The sequence below is a fragment of the Maniola jurtina genome, chromosome 12 (assembly GCF_905333055.1).
Source record: "Maniola jurtina chromosome 12, ilManJurt1.1, whole genome shotgun sequence".
Lineage (NCBI taxonomy): Eukaryota > Metazoa > Arthropoda > Insecta > Lepidoptera > Nymphalidae > Maniola > Maniola jurtina.
Window position 1 is genome coordinate 6510687 of NC_060040.1, and position 18495 is coordinate 6529181.

Sequence of the window (18495 nt, forward strand, 5' to 3'; positions counted from 1 at the left end):
TAAATTAAATAGATCTATATTCTATACCTAGAAATAACGTTGGTACATATCTGGTGGTAAGCCTGTCATTGTATTATCATATCATGATTATATTCACCATTGTCATATTTAAAGTTAATTAATTATTGCAGTAATATATTTCATTTATTATTATTTACCGAGTAGGTACATAATGAGTATTATATTTTATGCGACATTTATATTTTAAATAGGCTGGTTTTATTAGTCCATATACTTATTGATTTTATTTATGGTGGTATAAGGCACACTTTCTGTTATAATATTTATGTATGACTATACAATATACTTACGATACACCATAGGTACCCATAGGATTTAGTTCAAAATATATTGTAATGTATAAGTATGCCAATTGCAGGATGCTCATACAATTTGCATACTTACTTCTTTTAGACCACATGAACATAAGGAGCTCTTAAATGCAACTAAAGATAGTTCACGTCTTAGGATTAACAGAATATGGTGTGCTGGTGTAGAATTACTTTCTGTCAAATAAAAATAAATAAGCAATTTCGGCAAACCATTCACGAGTCACAAAATAATAGGGTCTCTACCCACTGCACAAAACACCGTGCCATAAACTGCATAAGTGGTTATATAAAATATTGTAATGTACTAGACGTTTACGAGCAAGGAGAGATATTATGGTTTAAAAAATTACTGTCTCTCCTCTTAAGTGGGTTAATATAAAACAATTTAAGATCTGTCATATTTAATATACTGTATAGAATATATTTTTGCATAACATTATGAGTGTGCAGATAAAGAATGAGTATAAGCATGGCATGGTTTTATGTGGTGGGTGAAAGCTTTAGATATTCTTATTATTGCCTCAATAAGCTGTAATTGCACCATACAAAATAAAAATGTTCAAATTTTCACTATTACTGTAATTGGAACAAGTAGTTCTCCAGGATGTGGTTATTGTACTAGTAGTGAACAATACAATGTCCATGTAACATGTTGGATGATGCTGCCTGCACATTTGTTAAATATAATTACATATAGATGAATATTTTCCTACTAGTTAACCTACACAAATGTAGTTTTTTTCTATGACACTGTTTAATCAAATTGTTATTCACAAATGAAAATAATTTTATACATAAAGTTACAAGTAACAGGACCACAGAATATAATTCATGAACGGCTATAAGCTAGGATCTTTGTGGTGTTAATGTTAACGTTATTTTATCACATCTGTCTATTTTTCTATCTTTTAAATATAAATCAACTTAACAGTAATTTGTTAAAGTAGGCTCACATATATAACGATTACAAATGTAATATATTGTTGATATTGCTTATAACTGTTGTTTTATTTAATTTCTTTATGTATAAAATGCCAAAGGTATTTATGGCAGTAGTTACTATTATCTTTAATCTTGGTGGTTTATAAGCGTCAAACTGTTCTAAAAATTTGCTATAATATGTAAATAAAATAAAAATCTGTTTTAGAATGTACACTGTACAGGTTCATATGATACTTGAAAATTTAAACACATTTTAATTTATTTTTATAAATGGAACCACAAATTCAAGGTTTTCGGATTTATTCCTTTACTTGTGCTATATATGGGAAAATATGGGATAGTCGAAGGTAGACAAAAAAACTAAAGTATGTAATCAATAAATAATAATTTATTGTAAAGAAATCTAAATTGTACAAAAAATGCATACTGGCTTAAAATTATTTCACATTCACCCCTTTAAGAGTGGATGCTTTAACAGGGCCTTTACCAGGCACTACTAGAGGACTTCCTTTATAACACGCTACACCATCATCATTGGTTTTAAGGTCGGGGGCACAGGTTTCAAATATCTTCTTCTTAGGGTTGAGCAGAGGCTCCGGCTCCCGAGGGTACCCTTCGCATGAGACTAGGTCCCCAGGTACAGCTCCATTTGGTGGAATAAGAACTTCAACTTTCTCAGGTGAGCTGGCACACATGACCATCGCTTCAGAGGTGACACCACGCATCTGAAAATAAATAAGACTTAAGTATATCAACATTCAACATTTATTTACAGTAGAATATAGACTGACACATTCAATAATCTGGCACCTACAAGGATCTACCTAAGTACTACAAATTGCACAACAGACCTCAATTAAGGATTATTTTGAAACTATTTAATTAGTTAAATGTGTGATATGTTGCAGTTATAAAAAAAAAAAACAGAACATGAATACAAATATATTGTATTCCTTTTATGAAATGCTACATCTTATTTATTATGAATTTTTCTGTACAATCCAGTAATCCAAACATTCCAATAATCTGGCACCCTCTGGTTTTTAATAGTGTATTTTTTTAAGATTCTATGGTATTTACTTTTACATAAGTTAAGTATAAGAAAAAATGTAAAGCTAAATATTATTTCTTATAAGTCAGTTTCTGGCAAGGCTTAAGTTTCTTCTTAGAAACCTTATAGGATTATTAAATGCACAAAGGAAAATATTTTTAAGAATTGCGCATATTATTACCTTAACAGGTTTTAAATTACATAGAACCATAACCATCCTTTCCTTCATCTCATCAATGGGGACATGATTCACAAGACCTGATACTACTGTCCGAGGGTTGTCTTCACCACAATCAATCTTTTCAACATACAGAGTATCTGCATCTGGATGTTTGCCAATGTCAACAATTTTTCCAATCCGCAGGTCTAACTTCCGAACATCAACAAGATCAGTAGTTGCAGGTGTAGTTGCTTTCTCTTTAGTTTTCTTTGCATTTTTTTCTTTTTTCTCTTTTTGGTCAACATGGACTTGACTATCATTTACATTCTCTTGCTCTGATTTAGATATGTTTACATTATTGGTTATCGTTACTGTTTTTCCAGGCAATGAATATTGTTTCTTGCCATTCAGCGTTTCTAATCTTATCAACTCAATCTTTGCTTCTTCAACTTTTTTCAACAAAAAATTATTCTCTTGTGTTAGTTCTTTGATTTTCTCTTCTACTTTAAACCTCTTCACTTGTTCTAGCTTAAATAATGAAAAAAATAATTTCATAACCTTAATACCTGGTGTATTTATAAGTATATGAAAACCAGTATATATTTACTGCGCCTGTTTTTTTTATGCTCAACTTAATAAGAAGAAACTCACCTTACTTTTAAGCTCGGATAAACGTTTTTCAGCCTTTTCGGCATTATTTACCAATTTTACTATAACATTCTGAGACATTTTCCTCACAAAAATTTGAATGGACATAAAAATAGGTGACTTTTTCTTATAATTTATTATAGAAAGATGTAAAAAACTCCATGTAACCTCAGTAACACTAAAATCCTAAAATCTTTGACATGATAAATAGGGAGTATGGGACTGTGGTCTGTGACCATTGGTCTTTTTTTTTTTTTTTTTTTTTTTTTTTCTTTAAATCTGGCTTTACTCTGATTAGCCAATGTCAAGTTTGTGATATTTTCAAGTTATTGAATTTATACAAGTATGAACTCCGTCTGCGCCGGCGCCCGCCGACATACACGCGGCGCCCATTTGGAGCGCTTCCCAGTCAGTTCCACCACCAAAAAACACCAACTAACACAAAAACCATCCACTCTTAACAAAAAAAACACTCCAAACAAGCACAGCACGCGCGCCAGCAAACGCCATCGCAGACGAAGTCCCGACCATTGGTCTGTGACTGGACCTGTGACATTTTTTTTTTCTCTCTCGTCTGGCCTCACAAAGATTAGCCAATGTCAAGTTTGTAGTTATTTGCATATACAAGTATGGACCCCGTCAGTGCCGGTGCTCGCCGACACCGGCACTGACGGGGGCTCCTTAGAGCGCTTTCCAGTCAGTTTTACACTAGCGGCACGCTATGATGGCCGGTTTGACACATTACAATAGTGATGTGGAATGTCAATTTATTCTCGAACAAAAAACAATTAAGTTTTGTTTTTGTACCTGATTAAATAGGTTTAATAAAACAAAAATGTATATGTTTATTTAATTTATTTGAACGAACTGAATATTTGAACGAAAATGAATATACATACTTTATATGCACACAAGAAACATATGAATACAAAAGATACCAAAAAAGGTGCCACAAAAGGCCATAATTAATCAGATTCGTCCATACTACTATTTTCACTGTCGTCACTGCTATCATCACATACATTAATAATTATATGTTCGTTTTCTATAATATTATCTATTTTCACATCTCTTTCATAATCTTCCCTTATTAATTTAACAGTTCTATTCACAACCTTTTCCCAGTCTCCTTTAGTCACATGTTCACAAGCTTCTTCTAATAATTTTAGCATTTTTTTTGTGGTAAATGGGGGTTCTGTATTGTGTCTTGCAGCATATCCCTTAATTTGAGCCCACACCAACTCAATCGCATTATACTCACAATGGTAAGGCGGTAACCGTATAACTCTGTGCCCATGTTCTAATGCTATTTCGTCAATGACGTATCGGATCTTGGTTGGTTTGTTTTCTTTTAAAAGACGTACTAATTCCGCTTTTAACATATTCATGTTTGCATCTACGCCATTTTTACGAAGCCATGCGACGATATCAGCTTTCTTTTGGGATTGGGCAGGTGGCTTGTCAATTTGCATCGAGTGGTATGGGGCGTTGTCCATAATTATAATAGATGGTTCAGGGAGGCTACACAACATTGAGGTAAACCATTCAGTAAACTTTTCTCCATTCATGTCTTCATGATAGTCTCCAGTGGTTTTTGACGCAAAAGCCATGAGAGAACCTTCGACAAACCCGTTGATGGTTCCGGCGTGACAAATTATAAGTCGCGATCCTTTTCCTACAGGAACTTTGGAAGTAGATGCTGCTGTGTCATCGTTCCAAGAACGGCCTACAGTATGGTTAGCATTAAGCCATGTTTCATCCAAGAACACAACATTTTGCCAATTTTTGATTTCTTTCACTTGCCGTAAAAAAGTATACCTTGCCATCGCTATATCAAATCTTTCCATCAATATTTTGCGTTTGTTACATTTTTTGTATCGAAATCCAATGGTCTTCAAAATCTTCGTTAAAGAACTTTCCCCACCGAAGAATAATCCAGCTTCCTTCAGTGAATGCACCAACTTTTTTCTTGTTGGATACTCCTTCTGTAAATAGTAGCCGTAAACATGTCTTCGGATAGCATCGGCATCAAAGCTATCGATGCCTACGACTGGTTTTGCTCGTTTTCTCTTTTTTGGTGTGTGAAGTTTATTTTCTTCTGTGCCAGTCTCGCCATATTTTTTTTTAGTTATCCGTCTAACAGTTCGTTGTCCAATATTAAGCGCATCAGCTACGCGTTCAACCACTGACGTTATAGGTAAAATTGGCCCTCCATTTTGAGCTTCACGATCGAAATAGTTACGAAGGCGTATTACGAACTCACGTGTCTGACTATTTAGAACAGTTCTCTGCGTACGTTCGGTCATATCGACGAAATCCACAACAAAGGGCTTGAACAGAGTCCAAATTAACGAGCAAGGGTCAACAGTAATGCAGTATCAATATTTGAAATCCAAAGCCAGGTCAAAACTATATCACAATCGCATTGCACTGACAGTTTATACTTTTCGAAGCAACGTCAATTCGAAACTGCTTTGTTTTGCATTGAGCATTGACGCGAGTTTGCCGGAGGTAGTAGTTGTGCTAGCCAGCGATCCTATGTGACGATCGTATTAGATTCCATTTTTAAAAATTTATTGATATTTTTTTGCGATTTCAGAGGTTTGTCCACATAGTGAAAATTGTTCATATTCACAAGTACATTCACCCCTTAAATGGTGCAAACTGATTTTTCTACACTTGTATACATTTAAGAAATCAATTTAATAAATAAATTTTGAGTCCTAAACCTAAAACTACATTCGATAAAATTTATGAATCTCTGCACATCACTATCGTCAATAAAGTAATACAATTATTTCCTTCAAAGTCGTTATCAATTAATACGGAACTTCATGAGCGGACAAACGTTAAACCGGCCATCATAGCGTGCCGCTAGTTTAACAAAGAAAACACTCCAAAAAGGCAGAGCACGCCCGCCAGCTAACACCAATACAGACGAAGTCCAAGACCTGTGACATGGACTGTGGACAAGAACATAATTTTTTTTTTCTCTCTCGTCTGGCTTTACACTGATTAGCCAATGTCAAGTTTGTAGTTATTTAAAAGTTAGGGAAACTCTATATGTATAAGTATGGACTTCGTCTGTGCCGGTGCCCACCGACATATACGCGGCGCCCCTTTAGAGCGCTTCCCAGTCAGTTCCACCACCAATAAACACCAGCAGAACACAAAAACCGGCCACTTCTAACAAAAAAACACTCCAAAAAGGCACAACACGCGCGCCAGTAAGCCAGTAAACGCCACCACAGACGAAGTCCACACACATATCTATACATGGACATGACCTGACACTTGACAGGACATGACATGAGTTGATCAGTGTCAATCAGTGTATTTGATGATGCTTGATGGGTGGTTTGGGTTGTATTCATATCAGTATTATATTCTGTGGATCTGCTGGTCGATTCCCAAAAACCTGCATCAATCCTTTAATGGCTGAATTTATGATATTGACATAAAATTGAGAATATTCATCGAATATTCACTATTATCTATATCTATGGCATTCACTCGTGCAACCACGTGCAACGATTGCTATTGTAATAAAGTTATCCAAAATTATATAATAACGTTGTTGTAGCCTGTTGTAGCATCAAAGTTCACTATACCTACAACTATTCAAACTTTTTCAAATGGCTTAAAACATATTCGACCTAAAATTATTAATTTAGCTACAAAACCTAAAAACGCCCGCTAATGTTACCCATATCTACTAAATTTTTACCTATACCTTCATCTATGAAAAGCACCAAAAGCAAAAATTTTAATCCAACATGGCTGATGGAATGGCGTCATAAATACTCTCTGACGTTGTTTATATTGTGTTAAAAAATAATTTAACAGTGTCGTAGAATATATACAATTCTAATTAGCAGTGAGTTTTAAATACGATGTAATAATTGATTAGTGTGTAAATGGACTACTCAGGATAATGTTTTAGGATCTTCGTAACGTAACAATGTCAAACAATACTGTCGGCTCGTCGGGCCATGCTCCCGGCAAAATACGTGGACCTGGAAGACCCCCTAAACGTACTTGTACTTGGTGTGCCGAAAGTAAAACTCCATTAAAGTATGTTTTGCCAACAGAAAATGGGAAAAAAGAATTTTGTTCTGAAACATGTTTGTCCGAATTTCGGCAGGCGTACAGTAAAGGCGCCTGTCTTCATTGTGATAATGTTATTCGCGGGAATGCTCCTCCCAGTAGCAAAAACTTTTGTTCAACGTATTGTTTGAATAAGTATCAGAAAAAGAATGAGAAAAGAACGACATCCCCTCAATCTGGGAATGGAGCAAATGGTTCTGAAAATCACCCTAACAACAACTCCACTGGTTCTTTTTATGAAATTTATCAGTCCTTTGATTGGAGCGACTACATGAAGGAGACGAACAGCGTTGCAGCACCGCAGGAGTGTTTTAAACAGGCCCCGACACCCCCAGTGAATGATTTCAAAGTGAATATGAAATTGGAAGCCTTAGATCCCAGAAATCTGACATCCACCTGCATAGCTACAGTTGTTGGTGTTTTGGGGCCAAGACTAAGGTTGAGGTTGGATGGTAGCGATAATAAAAATGATTTTTGGAGACTCGTTGATGCTGGAGACATACATACTATTGGCTACTGTGAGAAAAATGATGGAATGTTGCAGCCTCCACTGGGGTTCCGTATGAACGCCAGTAGCTGGCCTATGTTTTTACTGAAGACATTGAATGGGGCTGAAATGGCTCCATCAAAAGTATTTCAACCTGAACCACCTACACCTAAATCTAATCTGTTTGTTGTCGGTCAGAAGTTAGAGGCTGTTGATAAAAAGAATCCGCAGTTGATATGCTGTGCCACTGTGGGTGCAGTGAAGAATGATCAGATACATGTGACCTTTGATGGCTGGAGAGGTGCATTTGACTATTGGTGTAGATATGATTCAAGGGATATATTCCCGGTGGGATGGTGCGCCAGGGCAGGACATCCTTTGCAACCTCCAGGACAAAAGAGTGCTACTGCTCCATCGCGGTAAGTAAATTAAAAACCATTCTAGAATTAACTATAACATTTTTGACACAATAATAAATAATTATTATTATAAGTAAAAGATACTTCATGGATAATTAATTGCCAATTGGTTAGTTGCTGGGCAAAACTTTATTTTCTAAGGCTTTCCAGCTGCTTCAAATTAAAGATGTCATACATATAGTAAGTATCATATGGGTGAACAACAGGCTTCAATTTAAAAGTAGACTAAAGCTTAAATTTTTAGTCATAACTTTGCAATCATAAAAACATAAATACTACATGCTTGTTAATTTTAGTGCCTTATAACCCACTAAAGTTAACTTGAGGCCTTAGCAGAATACACCTGAAGTTAAATATTATTGCTTTTTTTAAAGCAACTGTAAGAGTAATATGAAAATCCAAATTATATCATTTTATTTACATACAACCAATATTCAATAGTATAAACAATACTTTTTTGCAATTAGTACTGAATGCACTATTGCAATATTGAATGAATGTATAGTAGTATCATCTAAGGCTGATTGTACTTATAAACATTTCTATAACTTCAGGTTCAAACGACCAAGTGGTATTCCAAATCCAGCTTTACCTGAAGGTGGATCAACTGGTACTGGTAACACCAACGGTCAGAGCACAGTGACACCGGCGGCAAATGTGGTGTTGCGTATCCGTAGCAGCTGTTCTGGAGGCAGTCCTGTGCTGCCTTCTTCTGTGACAGGAGTTGGAGCTTCTGGTGTGGTTGAAAATCTTGTCAAGGAACTATTTGGCACCCACTTGGACCCACAAAAGTTGTCCAGAGCTATACTTAGTGCTTCGAGTAATTATGCAAACAGTACTTGTGTACAGGTAAAATTTCAACTTTTTACACCCTTTTTTGTATATTGAATGTTATTTTGGTTGCTCAATAAATAAAGATTTAATCTGATAGTGATTAGGTCCTCAGTGAACTATGAAAACTTTTAAATTCATAATAATTTTAACTTGCAATATTAAGATAGATTATAATATGATTTGCCAGCACTTCAAGCAGCAGCGTAAATTAATGCCATCCTCAGGAGATTAACCATACTAAATTGCAAAACGTAATCCTTCAAGTATCGGAACCATCGGAACTCTGTTGACCTAGTAAATAACTGTCCCATGAGATGTCGCTAGGAGGTGTTTAACAAATCAACAACAGGTGCCGCTAGAGTGGAAAGTTATAAATAATTGAACAGCTACTTTTTTAAATAACGTGTTAAATAATATACATAAATAAATATAGCAAAATTATATTAATAAGAAACAAACAACTTTATATTTCTACTTTTTTATATCAATTTACAAAAAAATATTAAACTTTTACGAGAGAGATTATTAATAGATAAATAACTTTGGAATTAAATTTAACATGGCAGGAGACACTGAACAGCTTCTTAAGGCTCTGGAAAGAATGGAAGAAAAAATCACAACAAAAATTAACGATAATATTGATCAAAAATTTGAACGTTTACAAAGAGAAATCCAGGAAATAAAGCTTACAAATGGAGACCAGGAAAAACGAATATCATTGGTAGAGAGACAACTAAGGGAAAAGAACCTTATATTTTTTGGAGTACCTGAAGGAGAAAAAAGTTACGAAGAGCTAGAAACTAAACTAATGGATATCATTACTAAAAACATGGAAATAGAATGTAGTTATAGAGACATTGAAGTAGTTCAGAGAATTGGAAAGAAAGAAATAGACAAGACAAGGCCAGTGAGGATTACCTTTGTAAGACTAGGAACAAAAATAAAAATTTTAAAACTCAAAAAGTCGCTAGAGAGTTCAAGTATATACATAAAACATGACTATCCACAGAAAGTGTTGGAAATCAGAAAAACCCTGAAAGAACAAGTAAAAATGGAAAGAGAGCAAGGAAATAAAGCTGTCATTAAATACGACAAAATCGTTGTAACCAAAAACAAAGAAAACTCTACAACTAGGTCAAAGTTTGTCCAGAAAAGACCGTTAAACATCACTCCACCACAGCTAAAAAAAACGGAAGAAAGCCAAAATGAGCATATTCCTAACTCTGATATGCAAATAAATAAAAAGAATAAAACAGGATCATACGGAATACGCCAATATATACAAAACAAAAAACAAAATAATATGACACCAGAAAAACAGTAGTTAGAAATAAATTCAATGATTGAAGCCAAAAACCATCAACATTCCTCATTAGAGAAAACCGAATATTTAAAAATAGAAAAAAAATTGAAAATCTCTCCCAGAACGGTTTGTCACCGCGGGAGTAGTAGACAAAAACCCTCCAATAGGAAAAATACTATCTACAGCTACTTTTATTGTCAGATCTATGGCGAAATGGAGGAGGCTTTCACCGCCACAGGCGGTCCTTACATCAAAATAAAAGTTATAACAAACACAAATAGCAAGCATATATTTTTATTATAAGAAAAAAAAAACTTTTTTAAAATTAAGAAAATAAGTACAATAAAATAGGCTTAGAAAAATAAATAGTAGTAAAAAGTAAATTTAAGGGAAATAATATTTTTAAGAAAGTGTAATATTAATGCTTTAGAGTTAAGAAGAAATTGTAAGGAATTTAAATAAAGCTTTTATTTATTTATTTATTTATAATATGATTTGAAAAATGTGTATTTACTTTCAGGTCTCGTCTGGAACGAAGAATTTTACTGTAAAAGTACCATTAGATTTATCAACAGAGGAATTGAAAAATTGGTTAAAACTAGTATGTAGTGGTGTTGGGTGTTGTGTTGGTATGATAGAGATAGACACGGGGGAGGCTGCCGGTCGGCCCTGCACTCTGTGCGGAGAGTCTACTTCCAACAGTGTTACATCTGCCTTTGCTGTTAAAAGGCCTAAAAGTGTAAGTTTTACATTGTATTGTAATATGTATATTTAAACCAACCCCAATTGTGTACACGTGATATGTGCGTAGTGACGCGCGTAAACCCCTAACACACCAGGTTACGCATGAGTCCACGCTTTACGCATGCGTTGTGCCATGTTTCATACAGTTCCATACTTTACAACGCAATGGTACGTGCTACGTCTACGTTTACGCAACGTTTAAGCAGCCTGTGTGAACGAGCTATGTAAGCCTGGCATCACATTGATTGAAATTTGTATAAGCAATTTGACTCATCTCATTGTGGTACAATACTGAGGGACCCTCTTAATATATAACTAGCTGTGCCCGCGACTTCGTTCGCTTGGAATAGTGACTTTTCGGGCAGCATTCCTTATGGCAGCGGCGCGGCTCTCAGCGCGCTTTATATAGCCACGGACGCTCAGGCGCGAGGCGTGTAGTACGTACTCTGTACGTTAAAAATGACATAACTTTTTTATTTATGAACCGATTGACATGAAATAAACACTAAATGTTAAGTGAAGCTTACTACAATATATTAGTGAAAACCGTATCTAAATCGAATAAGCCGTTTCTGATATTAGCGTACACACAAACAAACAGACAAAAAAAATTAATTACAATTTCGGGTTCGGCATCGATATAATAACACCCCCTGCTACTTTTTTTTTATATATTTCCATTGTACAGACACCACTTTTCTACAATTTTATTATATGTATAGATAATATAGGTGGTGAATTATTGTAATTCAATCTGAATTGGCTTGGTGAATCTATTGGAGGTCAGCCTTAAGAAATTATATTGGTAACTGTATATGTTGAATATGGCCAAACAGAATAATAAGCCTTTACATCATTGGAACTAGTCATGACCCCCATCATCCTTCCGACGTAATGAAAGAGACAGTACTTATAACAGTACCATGATTGTTTGCAGGAGCCGCTGGGCAGCAGCGCGGAGGCGGGCGGCAAGCTGGCGCGGGTGTCGCCCGAGCGGCCCGAGCCCGCCACCTCCACCACCGGCGCGCCGCCGCCGCCCGCGCCCGCCGCCGCGCCCGCCGACTGGTCCGTCGAGGACGTCATCGGCTTCATCGCCGCCGCCGACCCGGCGCTGGCGGCGCACGCTGATCTCTTCAGGAAACATGTGAGTCCTACTGTACATTCTGTGTGACATAGCCAGCATAGATTTTTTCCTAGAATCGATAAGGGGATTTCATATAAAAGGTGGACGTAAATAGAATTTCCTTCTCTTAGATTTGCATAAAAAATGTAGTGTCCACCATTTTGAATTCAATATGAGTTATGTCATTTTCATAAGAAACCTTGACAGTGGCCAGAATCAAAGTTTTTTAAATGAATTTAAAAATGGCTCTTAGTTCAGTCACCAATTTATAGTTACACGGTCTACATTTATCTTTTTACAGGAAATAGATGGAAAGGCACTGTTATTGCTGAATTCTGATATGATGATGAAGTACATGGGTCTGAAACTTGGACCTGCACTCAAAATCTGCAATTTGGTATCAAAGATAAAAAATCGTCGACATTATAGCACCTAGTTCTAGTAGCGCTCACATTAAACTTTTGAAACTATAAGTTTCTATTTTTATAGTGTTTAGAATTTGCTTCAAGTATTTCTAGAGCATTTCATAATAATTTATCTTTACATTTGGAAAATACAAGATTACAAAATTTGAATCTCTGATAAAGATTGTGTGTAATTCGTGAAAGTCGTCTCAAAGAACAGTACAAAAAATCGTAACGTTTGACGGAAATAACAAAGGTCATTTCAAAATATTAATTACTGTTTCAAAATGTTAAATTTTTCAATATCCTGTAAGATAAATTAATAGTAGTCATGTAAATAAGTATTTTCATTGAGTGGACATGCATTTAATGTAGTTTATACTCTCTGAGCTGCAGCTTATACATAATATTATGTATTATTACTATAGTTTGTTATACATCTTGCTTATTTGTATTGTATAATATATTTTAAAAGAATTGGCTAGTCGTATGGATAATTGAAAATTTGATTCAATCTGACATGGAATAACTATAAATCATCTTCAGTATAAGAAGATTAACTTATTTGATTTATTTATGGATTTTATTAAGAATGGTGTTTTTTTGAGACAATCTGTTAATTCTGCCACACGTTTTGGGGATGGGAATATATTTTTATAGCGTGACGAGGTCATAAAACTTTAGCATTACATCTACGCTAAATAATATGACATGTCGCAAATATTGGTGGATGTTAATTATCCTCCTATTAAGGCACTGATCCCACCGCGGATGAGGAAGCGACTAGCTATCTACTATTTTCTGCATGAGAAACGTACAATCGATGTATGCTTCCATGTCAGTAAAAGAGTGGTTCGCCGACTGTGCAGTGCACACTGTCGGCGGAAACTCTGTTACCAGTAGTTTATCGCAGCATGATTTACTAAAGTTTCAGTTAAAACGAGACAGATTTATGCCAGCGGTTTATCGCTGTCTCGTTTTAACAGTGTCTTAAGTCTTAGCAAAGTCAAAGTGCGCTTTATAGATTTCAACCAGACACAGGAAACAAAATGTATGCAATTGGTATGAGTAATCGCCCGTTAAACTCGCAGATTAGCTCATCGTCCAGCGACAAAACTATCCCAATTACACACTCGCTTCTCGTTGCTCGCCAAGTCTAGTTTTTGGCTCAACTCATTTCTAACTAATCGTCGGCAGTCAACAAGTGCCTTACGAACGAAAGGCCAATGAAGTATCTTGGTTTAAGTGTGGTATAATTAATGGATTGTGATTTTGAATTAAATTAATTCCACACACAATTGATTAACTATTATTATTATTGTGTTGGCATTTGTATCAATCAATATAAAATTTTATACTGTGTACAGAAATTCTATTGTAGATTAGGGTCTAGTGCCTTTCAATAATATTTAGGTGTACTTAAAATACCAGTCCCATAAGAGTCGACACTCTATCTAACCTCATGATGATAACTCCAATGATATATTTAAATAGAAAAACTTCATATAAAGGGTTAGTTAAAAAATGAAACATAAATATGAGAATCAACAAATAATCAATTTCAATTTTGTTTTAAGCGGTGTATGCATTAAGCGACAATTGCCCTGAGGTAATACGCATTCGACTGACGATACGTGATGTCGTACGACTTGTCAAGCAACAAAATGTCACGGGACAATTCTCGCTTTCTGAATGCACAGCTTGGTGTTTTGAGTTAAGCGGGAAGTGATGAAGAATTTTGCCCTTTATATTATTTTTAGGATTGTTTTAACGACGCGCGACTAAGATAAGCGACACAGATGCGATACATCACTTATTTCCATTAAACCTTGCCCTCGTTTGCAAAAAAAAAATAGATTTTAAACTTTTAATGATGGCCGACCTCATCTTTAGCGTAAGCGTCATTCTTTCTGTGTTTTATCTCGGTCGAATGGAGTCAAAACACAACTTTAGTGATGTTCCTTTTTCATTCTATGTTTATATAATTTGCCATTTGAAGGGTTAATATAATGTTTAAACATATTATAATGTGATATTTCACTGTTATCTGTTACTAGTGATAAATGATTAAAAAATATAATAAAATTATGTTGCATTATAATAAAGTAGCTAAGTGATATTTTAAGTTTATACATGACATAACTACTAAGGTGTAGAACATTTTCGACTTTTAACATCGGCGAGTTGCCTATTATTTAAAATATTGTTGCTGTAAATATAAATTAATATATGTAATATTATTGCGATTGGAATATAATTGATTTAAAAAAATAGTTCAGTTTATTTTTATAAGGCTACAGTCGTACTGATAGAATACTAATAATTTTATTATTTTGATACCTAAGGGCTTGTCACTGCGAAATAAAGTCACCACTCTTCAGCCATTATATTAAGCTTGCTATTAGTACGGCTGCATCTTTAGCTCATTATATTTTGCGATTTCATTTTTAATAAATATGCTGTACTGGTTTAGTTTAATTTTGCTTTTTCAGGTTGAAGTGATGAACTTGGTATATTTTTTGTGTTTGATTTCATATTATTAATAAAATATTATATGTACCTATTTTTAAAAACAAAATATCGTGAAATGTATGTAGCAATAAACATGTGGTATCTCATGTATGAATGCATAAATGTTGAGAACGCACTCGCTATAATATTTGCTCTGTGTCAACTGTCATGTCAATTATAGTACGGTTTACCATTCGATTAAGGATTTAAATCAGAATAAGGATACATACAGTGCACAAGGCTCTTTTGGCGCGAAGCCAAAATTAGAACTAACGCCGCCATCTTGTGAAGTGTCACGCTGCCCCTTGTGTGTGATTACTGATTTTCCTAAGTAAAAACACACAACATAGGTTACAAGTCCATGTCCTGTCAATGGTTTTTATTATTCTTTCTTATTGTGGAAACAGGAACGGCTTTTCCAATTTCTCATTCAGTTAAAATTAGATAAAACTTAATTGGTTTTCAACATTGACATTTTCAAGATATTCTCTATAATTGAGGAGATTTTATTTACTGGCAGCCTTTGTTCTACAACTACGCCCCCCTGTCAATGTCATCCAAGTACCAAAACATCCTTTTCGTACTGTACGGTTTGCCGTTATTTTACGCAATTGTTAAACTAATACGACAAAGTAGGCTTATGGCATTCTAATAGCGCTAATAGCAGTATCATCTCTACAGGTTTATATAAAAATCTTTACTTGAAAGTGTTAATTAAGTGAAAATTAAGAAATTAGAGTATCGAGTAATTCACGCCAAACTCATTACTTTGACTAATTTCTTAAACTGAACACTTTCAATAAAGATTTTTATATAAACCTATGGAGATAATACTGCCATTATCCGAAATAGAATGCCATAAGCTTAATTTGTCGTATTAATTTACAAATTGCGAAAAACCAAATTAAATTTGAATTTCGTGGGCGAGACCGCATGCACCTTAAGGGCTAAAATCAGGATAAGGATACATAGAGCAAAATATATGGCGAATGCGTTCTCAAAATGTTATGCACTATATTACATATAATTCGATGTTTCAGAGTACACGTTTATACAATTGTATGGGTCTGTATATAGTAAATAGATAATCACAGTGGAAGTGTTATCACATTACAAAGCTATTATTTTATTACGGTAGAATTTTTAATAATTTTATGTACATAGCTGATAAATTGAAAACAGATGTGTATAAATGATAAAATAAAGTTCGAATATAATAGACAATTTTCTTTTATTTAAACACACCTAGTTTTAAATGCTTTTGGACGCGTGACATACACAAGAGGACGGTCGCACCAAGCGACCTAATTATACAGCGGCGACCTGATTATAATATACAGATTACAGAGGCGTTTCGCCTGTGTTCGGTTGCGACCATCGCCTCTTGTCTATGTTGCGCGACTTACAGTATCCGATCAGACATCTGTATCGGACGACGTCCCGATATTATAGTTCATCAAAAACAAAGATTGTAAAATGCATAAACTAAGGACCAACAGCCAAAAATACTGAGTGTAGTAGAGCCATCTTTTTGTTAATAATTAAAGATTAAGCTAATACTCGTATCTATAGAATGTACTTTGACTTTGCCGCTGTCTCGTTTTTACAGTGTCTTAAATCTGAGCAATGTCAGAGTTCGTTCTAGATATAAATTTCGTTCTAAAGATAGAGCTTTATGTAACTACTTTGGTCATCGACTTGATCCATGACATTCCGTTAAAATTGGAAGGTAGGTAAGAACATAAAAAAACATTCTATCATTGTTGTCTAACCGCTCCCAATAAACATCCTGTATATAGGGTACCTACATTGTGGTCTCACTGACCGCTACCAAAAAACATTCTGTACATATAGGTACCTACTTACATTGTGATTTGTAGCCTCACTGACTGCTCCCAAAAAAAACCGGCCAAGTGCGAGTCAGACTCGCGCACTGAGGGTTCCGTACACGGGTATTTTTTCCAACATTTTGCACGATAAATCAAAAACTATTATACTTACATAAAAATAAATAAAAATCTGTTTTAGAATGTACAAGTAAAGTCCTTTCATATGATACCCCATCTTGATATAGTTATCTTACTTTGAAAATTGAAACACATTTTTTTTTTTAATGATGTAACCACAAATTCGCGGTTTCCAGATTTATTCCTGTATCTGTGCTATAAGACCTACCTACCTGCCAAATTTCATGATTCTAGGCCAACGGGAAGAACCCTATAGGTTTCTTGACAGACAGACAGACAACAAAGTGATCCTATAAGGGTTCCGTTTTTCCTTTTGAGGTACGGAACCCTAGAAACAGGTAAACTTACATTATGGTCTTATTATATTGTGATCACTTACACAAAAAACATCCTGGGCATTGTGGTCTTACTGATCGCTCCCAAAAACCAAAAAAAAAATCCCTATTTACATTGTAGCCACAATCAACAATCCCTAAAGTTATCACTATTCACACTTGACCCCTCTTAAAAATAACTCTTGCGCAGCCATATTTTATCAGTTGCACTTTTAACTGTAAGTTCAACGATTCTACTATCTCTAGTTGTATCATGAACATGATGTAGGTATGCACCTACCTACGTGTTATTTATGCACATAAAGAAACTAGAAAGTTGCATATAATGAGTTAGGTACATACGAGTAAAGCCCATGTTTTAGTTCTATAGAAATACGAGACCGAGGTCTTTAGGATATTCGATTTGTTTGTACCTATCTACATAGATAGCTAGTAAGTTACTAGCAGTTATCTGACAAAGCTGTCATGGTCCAAATTTCATAGTCGCTTATCCTTCCTCGATGTGTTGGGAACAGTGCACAGAGAAACTTTCAGTTTTTTTAAATAACTAAGGAACAATTCGGTCATCGGTGATACTAATTAAGACGTCTGACTGCACCTGTAATATTCATGGACTAGCTGATGCCCGCAGCTTCGCCCGCGTGGATTGGTCAGATCCCCTGCAGCATCAGGATTGAGGAGTTGGACTCCAAATTTTTTATGAAACAATGTCGCAAAGTTCCTCTATCGATTAAAAAAGAAATGACGCAAATCGGTTCAGAAATCTCGGAGATTTCGGTGTACATAGGTAGAAAAACACAACTCCCTTTTTGAAAGTCGGTTAAAAAAGTAGCCTATTTTACGCCCTGGTCAATCCTCTACTTGCCTGTGAAAGTCCCGTCAAAATCGGTTCAGCCGTTCCAAAGATTAGCCTTTTCAAACAGACAGACAGACAGACAGACAGACAGACAGACAGACAGACAGACAAAAATTTTAAAAACGTGTGATTCAGTTATGGTATCGTTCAAATAACCATATGAGCTTAATATGAGGTAGTTATTTCGAAATTACAGACAGACACTCCAATTTTATTTATTAGTATAGATGAGATCAAACTGAATTCGTACCTACATGTTGCGGATGCAGATG

At 35.1% G+C, this 18495-nt stretch overlaps 2 protein-coding genes and 1 long non-coding RNA gene across 4 annotated transcripts; 2 read left to right on the forward strand and 1 right to left on the reverse strand.

Moving 5' to 3' along the window:
- Positions 1 to 1642: 1642 nt before the first annotated feature.
- LOC123870253 (aminoacyl tRNA synthase complex-interacting multifunctional protein 1) lies at positions 1643 to 3357 on the reverse strand. Its single transcript, XM_045913481.1, has 3 exons — positions 3137 to 3357; positions 2507 to 3013; positions 1643 to 1999 (listed from the first exon to the last, which is right to left on the reverse strand). Exons 1-3 carry the CDS (start codon positions 3239 to 3241, stop codon positions 1712 to 1714), a joined length of 900 nt encoding a protein of 299 aa, XP_045769437.1. The 5' UTR covers positions 3242 to 3357; the 3' UTR covers positions 1643 to 1711.
- LOC123870256 lies at positions 2010 to 18410 on the forward strand. Its single transcript, XR_006797040.1, has 3 exons — positions 2010 to 2020; positions 15416 to 15650; positions 18399 to 18410. It is a non-coding gene; the product is annotated as an uncharacterized LOC123870256 (long non-coding RNA).
- Positions 6880 to 14407, forward strand: LOC123870248 (polycomb protein Scm). 2 transcript variants are annotated; one of them, XM_045913473.1, is made up of 6 exons: positions 6880 to 7010; positions 7077 to 8146; positions 8701 to 8995; positions 10804 to 11022; positions 11965 to 12171; positions 12452 to 14407. In XM_045913473.1, exons 2-6 carry the CDS (start codon positions 7095 to 7097, stop codon positions 12584 to 12586), a joined length of 1908 nt encoding a protein of 635 aa, XP_045769429.1. In that variant the 5' UTR covers positions 6880 to 7010; positions 7077 to 7094; the 3' UTR covers positions 12587 to 14407. The 2 variants fall into 2 exon arrangements, with proteins under 2 accessions (XP_045769429.1, XP_045769428.1); XM_045913472.1 differs by having other exon boundaries at positions 6881 to 8146.
- Positions 18411 to 18495: the final 85 nt, after the last annotated feature.

What these genes read in the sequence shown, in the direction of transcription:
- LOC123870253 (XM_045913481.1), bottom strand. Translation starts at nt 3,241, where the DNA reads ATGTCCATTCAAATTTTTGTGAGGAAAATGTCTCAGAATGTTATAGTA. An exon ending in TATCCGAGCTTAAAAGTAAG is followed by an intron (nt 3,014 to 3,136) that starts GTGAGTTTCTTC and finishes TCATTATTTAAG; the next exon opens with CTAGAACAAGTGAAGAGGTT. An exon ending in GTAATTTAAAACCTGTTAAG is followed by an intron (nt 2,000 to 2,506) that starts GTAATAATATGC and finishes ATTTATTTTCAG; the next exon opens with ATGCGTGGTGTCACCTCTGA.
- LOC123870248 (XM_045913473.1), top strand. Translation starts at nt 7,095, where the DNA reads ATGTCAAACAATACTGTCGGCTCGTCGGGCCATGCTCCCGGCAAAATA. An exon ending in AGTGCTACTGCTCCATCGCG is followed by an intron (nt 8,147 to 8,700) that starts GTAAGTAAATTA and finishes CTATAACTTCAG; the next exon opens with GTTCAAACGACCAAGTGGTA. An exon ending in CAAACAGTACTTGTGTACAG is followed by an intron (nt 8,996 to 10,803) that starts GTAAAATTTCAA and finishes ATTTACTTTCAG; the next exon opens with GTCTCGTCTGGAACGAAGAA.